This window comes from Poecilia latipinna, unplaced genomic scaffold (genome assembly GCF_001443285.1).
Source record: "Poecilia latipinna isolate Pla-1442-1.1 unplaced genomic scaffold, P_latipinna-1.0 Scaffold368, whole genome shotgun sequence".
NCBI classification, from domain to species: domain Eukaryota; kingdom Metazoa; phylum Chordata; class Actinopteri; order Cyprinodontiformes; family Poeciliidae; genus Poecilia; species Poecilia latipinna.
This window is the reverse complement of record NW_015112984.1, coordinates 348,557-356,215: the sequence shown is the minus strand read 5'-3', so window position 1 is coordinate 356,215 and position 7,659 is coordinate 348,557. Positions and strand designations below refer to the sequence as shown.

The 7,659-nt window shown below is 38.3% G+C and overlaps 1 protein-coding gene across 1 annotated transcript; it reads right to left on the bottom strand.

Annotated features, from left to right (window-relative positions):
- Window positions 1-1,606: 1,606 nt before the first annotated feature.
- Window positions 1,607-3,479, bottom strand: LOC106949868 (low choriolytic enzyme-like). Its single transcript, XM_015036407.1, is given in 9 exon segments — window positions 1,607-1,798; window positions 1,800-1,812; window positions 1,893-1,921; window positions 1,923-1,949; window positions 2,033-2,240; window positions 2,553-2,670; window positions 2,740-2,886; window positions 3,031-3,079; window positions 3,321-3,479. Coding segments are annotated over 9 exon segments (879 nt in total). The 3' UTR covers window positions 1,607-1,669.
- Window positions 3,480-7,659: the final 4,180 nt, after the last annotated feature.

The following is a 7,659-nucleotide window of genomic DNA, read 5'->3' as shown; positions in this document are numbered from 1 at the left end:
ATTTATGCCTGTCTCAAAGTTCAGAGATGTCACTCCCCTTATCAGTTTCAATGAACATTCAGCGATTTTAGCCACAGTGTTTTCAGTGTTTTGCAGTCATGGCCTGTTTGTACTTCTGTCATGGGATCTTGGGCTCATCTGCAATCAAGTCTCATAGAACGTCTTTAATTTATAGCCGGACGAAAAATCTCCCGGAGATTCTTGGAGCAAGAACAGAGTCAGAATACTAAATATTTCAATAAACAAGAAGATTTTGAATATTTCATAGGCAGAACGATTGATATGAACTGAAACTGCTTTATGAAACATTAAAGTCCCTCTGTCCATCTGAACTCTTCAGACTTGCTGCATTTAAGCCAGAGCACAGGAGAAATACATGCAGTACTGTCATGATCGCTGGTGCACACATACATCAAGGGAGGAAGGAAATTTGCTTAATAGGGATTTGTTTTCTATTGCTGATGTCTTTTCTTATCTTTCCCCAAAAATCTCTTGATGCTCTTCTTGCACACATTACAGCCCCTGTCCTCTGAAGATGGAAGGAAAAGCTGAACAGGATTTTAAGAAAAAAAAAAAAAAGTTAGCACACATCTAAAAGCAGAGAATGTGGCCAAGTGGAAAATATGTCTCCACAGGTTTAGGGAGTGGAAGGAGGTTTATTTGATGTCCATCCGGATCTGTGCGTCCCCGCAGAGCTTCAGCTCTACAAAGTTTGACTTGCTGATTACGCTGTAGCCCCGATTTACTCTGATGAAAGAAGTTGTTGTACGCAAATTGAAATAAAGAGGCTATTTTAGGAAGCTAAAATTAAATAAAAAAAGGAGAAAAGCCAATCTAAATAGAAAATAAAGCTGACTTTATTTATCTTTATTGAAATTTCCCTTTGAATTAAAGATGTTTTTTCTATTTTGCAGAAATAGACTATCAAATCCTGTGAAGGATTTTGTGAATTTGTGCGCTAAAAAGTATAAAGTAGAACTTGTTGTGGTACTGATGATAGTTGTAGGTTTACTTCCACATCGAAGGCTCCAAATGTGCTCATTTCATTGCCAGAGGGACGATACATAGATTACATTTGATGTGCAATAAATGTATCGCAACTGAAAATTATCACTATCTTAGATTATAAACACACAATTTAACAGCATGCTGTCTAATGCTCTTTGTCTGATGTTTAAATTTAGACAAGTGTGTAAACCTTTTATATTCCATTGGTTTAAAGCTGCTACTTATGACAACCTGCTGCATTTTCTTTTATAATATTTAATAGTTATTATGTAGATTGTACATAATAACTTGTGGATTGTAGATCTTAGAAAGAAACAAATCAACCAAAGTCGGAGTGCTCAGGTCAGATCTCAAATAAATCGATATAAGCCAGTAAAACTCAGATTGGTGCATTTCAACCAGTTCTGTACACAGTTTCATTACTTTTTTCCCTCCTTTAAGCCTTTCTATAAATGCATATCTGCTGGTTTATCAGGTTGCGTAAAACGAAGCCAACATTTTTGAAGTGCTTTTACAGAACAAGGACATAAGAGCATGGACGCAAAAAACTTCTAGTGGTATTGTTGGTAAATAACAGAAGGTTACAGAGGCGATGGGAAAATTTCAATGCTTTAATATAATGCTGTCGCATTGTTATTAATCATCAGCTTCAGAATATCCTCTATCTCGAATAGCTCCTGCACTTGTAGAGCTCGTTGACCCGGAGGATGTCAATGTCAGACAAACCGCTCCGTTGGCCAATGGGAACGTTAGGATCAGGGACAGGCGTGAAGGTTACGGCCCCCTTTTGTTCCAAAAGCCATTCTACACATATAAAAGGAGATAATCAATCACTCAGAATTAAAAAGATTACACACTCAAACTGGATTTTTGTCCAATCTTACTTTCCGTATCGCATCACAGATGAGTCGTCAATACGTGGTGAGATTATCTGTGTCCATCTTTCAAATAATCTGGTGCCAAATAAAAACAAATAGTACAAGATTGCCAAGAAAAACAAAACAAGGTTAAAAAATCTAGGAGCCTTCCAAGTTTTTTTTTTTTTTTTTTTACATTTTTTGATGTTTTCCCAGTGGATTTTCACGAATTGGTCACGGTCGCTGCGAGTGTGTTTGTGGTAGAAACCCAAAGTGTGGAGCGGTTCGTGTTGGACGATGCCATGATCTACGCATCCCAACGTCTGCAGAGACGCCACCTGCTTGTCTCCGATACGACCCAGCAAAGAGAAACAGCTAGGAAAGTGGAACAAGAAAAAAAAAACAAAGGACGACAAACACTGGACTTGTGAATTCAAAGCATTTGCCTTCTGAGACTGTCCAATCAGACGAGACTAGTTTTTGGTTTTCTTTCAACCTGCTGGTTGGTTATTTCATGAGGATTGTGCTATGAATCTAAAAACGAAACAATTCATAGATCAAATTTAATTTTGCATCCTATCAGATGTTTCTGCATCTACATATGCAGTGTTGAAAGTTGTTGTTAGTTTTAATGGGTAAAACTATCTGACCTGTTGGTCACTGGTAAGAGTCAACGTATTAGCTTACCCATATTTTGGCTCAGCACTCAGATGCACCCTGTCTCCTCAGTGAGGAACGAACTGGATGCAGGTTTTCCCCTCAAAACATTTGATGGGAAGAAGAATCTTAATCTTCTCAGTGTCATCTACAGTTGCAGATAAAAGGGCTTCAGTAAGGTGACCGAGACGCCATAACATGCGCTAACCTATTCCACCATATCCGTCACTTATAACAAAAGGGATTTCTACAATCCCTCTTGAATTCTGCGGCCAGAAGCAGCTTCACTGGTTATTAAGGCTCTTCATGGCAGTCCTGGTTGTAGGAATATAGACGTCTCCTTCAAGCAGCATGCCTGCGGATCCTGTTAAAAGGAAAGTGTTGCAGTTCATACAAAGGTCTGCCAAAAAAAAAAAAATGCTTTCATGTTTTTGTACAATTCTGTGGTGATGATGTGAGAAAGTGTTACTTCACCGCCATCCCTGCAGATTCGGGTTTGAACACTCACTGTTGTTCATTCTGAGGATATTTGTGGCGTTTTCCTCCTTTTCCGAGTCCTGCAATCAAGAAGAAAGACAAAAAAAGTAATAGTACTACTTACTCAGTTATATTATGTTTTACCATGTGATTCCTAATTTGGTTACTCTCTTGGTAAGGGCTGCAAGTAGATATATTCTGACTCAGTCACTTACCATCATCTGGATTGGAATTCTGTGTGAAAACCACACGACAACAACAAAAAAAATCAACTACTTTCTATTTTCATTCATATCATTTTCACCCAACTGTAATAAGTACAATTCTTCTGAATAAGCCCCGACTCTGGTGATCTAGAAGGTGCAGCAAGATCTTTTGCTCCATTCTATATTTAGCGTGGTTTCTTACATCTGCAGGGTAAGCATTACCGACAGCTGAAAGCAGCAAGAGCAGAAGCGAGGCTCATGCTTTGAGGTCCATTTTTTTTTTTTTTTTTTCCTCCTCCTGAAGGTGCTGATGCAAAATGTGCCGATGCTTCACTGTGCCCTGCATCAACTGATGCTCAAAGGGAAGCAGGGGGTGGGAGGGGGGCAGCTAATATGCCACTTTCCTAGGTGTATCTGTGTACAGAGATTAATGGAAGGGGCTTCGGCAGGTATGGTCTTAGACACACAGCAGATGGGAGTGCCCTCCCCAGCCCTCCTCACTGTTTTCACACAGGGATAATCTCATTCTGGGAGGATTACGGTGACCACAGGCTGCTGTCGGCTCACTTAGCATCACATTTCACTTGGTATTTTTAACCAGCGGGGAGCGCACTCATGAGATCCCAGTCTTTATTCCAAAAATAACAAAACGCACCGCTGGAAACGCATTTCTGCTCGGGGTGTTTACAGAAGCTGACTTTAGATAAACCTTTTCTCGAACCAGACCCTGCTGTGTTTGTTGACGGATGTCAACAATATTTAAAGTCGGACCTTCACGAACAAATGCGATGGAAGAGGCGATGATAACCGCTCGAGTCGTTAAAAAAGGAGCTAGCTATTTAAATTATGTATGCACTATGCAGATGACAATCAATCGTTTTGAAACATTTCAAGCAAAAATGCTGCTTTGGTTCTAAATGTATAGTAAACATTTAGGAGCAGGTAATAATGGTGATAATATTAAACCAGCAAATTCAAGAGCTGAGAACTAAAAAAAAAAAAGAAACTCTAGACTCTAGAACGTCCTTCCTTTGCTTTAACATTGGTTGCCATGGAGACTTGACTCAATTTAATTTAATTGAACTTATTTAATTAGGACATTGGACATTAATCAACATTACCAAAATTCATGGCAGTGTAAATCTAGTCAAATTTCATCTTTTGTCCTAAGACAAGTAAGAATCTTGAGGATCCAAACAGGTAAGCACTTCCCTGTGAGTGAAATAAAAAAATAACTTTAGATACAGTACATCCTTACTGAATATGCTGGATCCTTCTTCAGCATTGTTTATCACTATTTTTACACTTCTGAAATAATGTACTTGTTTCTCACGATGAGAAGCTATTTTCTTGCTATTTGCTTTCTATTCTAATTCCATGTCACATTCCTACACCTTTCCCATTTCATAAATGGCTTTGAAAAATCGTCATAATTATTGTCACACTTCTGTTCCAACTACCACAGTGACCTTTACAGCTCCTTGTTTTCACTGAAGGACTTTTTTCAGATTATTTTGACGAGACCTGATGTTGCGTTCGTTTAGTTCGGATCATAAAGGCGGCGGCTAATAAGGCATCAGTTGGTCTCTCCGAGTTGCGTCATTCCTCTGCGCTGCATCAATAGTGATTATTTCTCCATGGTAAGAGATCATGACTCAGCTACCAGACAGAAAACTCGGAAATCAGAAATGGATTGTTTAAACTAATGATTATTCAGATTTATTGGCTGCCCTGCTCATGAATCCAGAGTTTCTAGTGCTTTGTTTACAGGAAAAGAGGGATGCTGTCAGGCTTCGCTGCGCCATAAACAGTTTTAGGACCTGATTCTGCGTGTCAAGGCCGGCAACCTCACAGAGAGATTCCATCACACAGACCTTTATATGATGTGGTCTTCTGCTGTACATCACAATAATGTGGCATTTACTGTCACTGCACAAAAATTGTGCTGCATGTGTGTGTGTGTGTGTCTGCGTCTCGGTGGCTGTGGATGTGAGGCCTCCCTTCACGGAAAGTTCAATAAAACCCAATGCCTTTACTAAATTTACAATGTTTGCATTAGGTACTTTGAACACACAACCGTACATGCACCTTTTTATGTTTGCGTTAGCCGCATGCCGGCCAAATTGGATGATCCGCGTGGGTGAACAGGTAATTCGATTTGTGTTTTAGAGTCAGAGCACAGCAAAATAACACTGTGATTTATGACCCGTCCGTTTGGTTGAGCTTTATTTCTAACTCCAAAGAGGAGAAGGTCTTACTCGATTTGAAATTAGCTTAGTGCTCCCCTTTAAAAAAAAAAAAAATATATATATATATATATATATATATATATATATATATATATATATATATATATATATTTCTCTCCAAGTATCCGCTTTTTGTTAGCTGGAGGAGAAACTCCAGGAAGCTATGAGTTGTCAGAGAGGAAATATGGTGCAACACCGCCCCAGAAAGAAATTTAACTTTGTTGTTGTTGCTCCTTTTTTCCCCCCTCTCTAACCTATAAACTCTCAAGTGAGATGGAATTTGTCCACAATTCAAAATCAGCAGAGATCTGCCTTGAATTATGCTTTATGTCTGGAGCTCAATACATCTGCATGTGATGGCTATTGTGCAGATTTTTCTGTTTTATAGAAAGAGCACAGCTAATTCTTCATTTTAAATTGACTTCTGTTTAGTTGGTGCACCAGAGATTTAGTGTGTTGCTGTACTGCACTACCTCGAAGTAGCAGGTTGTTGTTATGACAGAATAAATTTAGTACTCTTCAATATTATGTTGTCAAACCACTACATATTGTTCTCTCTGACATTCTGATGATAGACTTCAGCTATTCCTCCAACAGAAATACAACATTTTATATGACAGTTGAGTCTTAAAATATTTTGCCTTTGTCCACTGGGATCGACAAGTTCTGCTTCTTTCCTTGCTGTACCCACACACACACACACACACACACACACACACACACACACAGTTTTCAGTCCGTTTACTTCTCCACATCTGTGTTCAGTCCCTGCTTAATTAGTCAGATTTTGCTGGACCTCTGCCAGGTAGTTTTTGTGCCTCTAATCAGGATGTCTTGTCACATGTAGTTAATCTCCTGCTCCCTTTTTTTGAATTTTGTTCTTGCTTGTTTCCAAGTGAGAACGGCACTGAAGAAACAAAATTGGGGACTAAATTAGATGACGTTGAGTTTAATTTAGAGTCTGTGTTGTCATAAAGCTGGTTAACCCGCTGCAGTTGTTTCACAAGTTCTTGTGAACAGCGAACCTGCAAAGCTTAATATCCGTTTTAACAGAGAGTCAGTTATTTTTTTGAAATTTTGGGGGGAAAAATAAAATCTACAGTTTTTAAAAAACGGTTTTGATATTTATAATTTTATATATATTTAAATTCTACAACTTCTGTACACTAGGGATGCAAACAACGGACCTAGTCTTATTATTATCTGTTGATTTATCAGAAATCAGATTATTAGATGTCAATTATTTATGTCAATTATTTAATTAATGATCTTCTTAGACCTCTTTCAGTGTATTAGTGTGACCACCATCCAGAAGAGGGCGCCACTAGTCATCCTTTAGTGGAACCAGTTGGTAGTTGTAAGAAAAAGAAAGATGATGGGGGGCACGTCCCACGGCGGTAAAGTGAAACAGCCCAAACGGAGTCCAGTGTGGGATGCAATATGCATTTTATGTAGTTCTGTTTAGATAAGCACTTAACAAGTTTCTTAAGTTATCACCTTAACAGCATTCATTCAGCCGTGCTGCAAGTCAGAGCAGCGTCAACTTCTCAATCGAAGGAGAGGATGTGATGTTTACATTTTCCTGCATTGCGCAGAAAAATGTAAGCTTGATGGAAAAAGACACAATTCTCATAAGCAGGTGGTTTCTGAGGGGTTTTGTGACTTAATGCACTTTGTTAACTTTGACAGTGCATTAACTAAAGTTAAGTAAAGTCTGCAGTCCTGCACATCTCTCTCTTCTCTCTGAATTAAAGGCTTCACATATTTTATTCTTTAATTTTTTTTAAATTTCTACTCAGCAACCTAATAGATTCCTGTTTTGTTATATTTTAGAAATATATCTAAGTTTAATAACACAATAAAATATAAATTTTCTTTTTATCAATACTTGGCACAATAAGCACATGCACTCAGCAGTAGATTAGCACATCTGGCAGCCATCTTGGTAGCTACTCATTACACGTTGACCGTTCCCAAGACCACCCATAATTTTTTCAGGACTAAGGCTAAGAATAATGGTTTAAAAGTTTTTTTATTATTATTAATAAATGGTTAATAAAAAGAGAATATCCACCTCCACAAATACAGATAGGTCCTTATTGTAAGGGTTTGTTTAGTATTGGGAGCTATTTTGGTGGCGTACCATAGATAGAAACAGATGTGTAACTTTGGCATATTCTCTAGGTACAACAAATACCAGTGAAG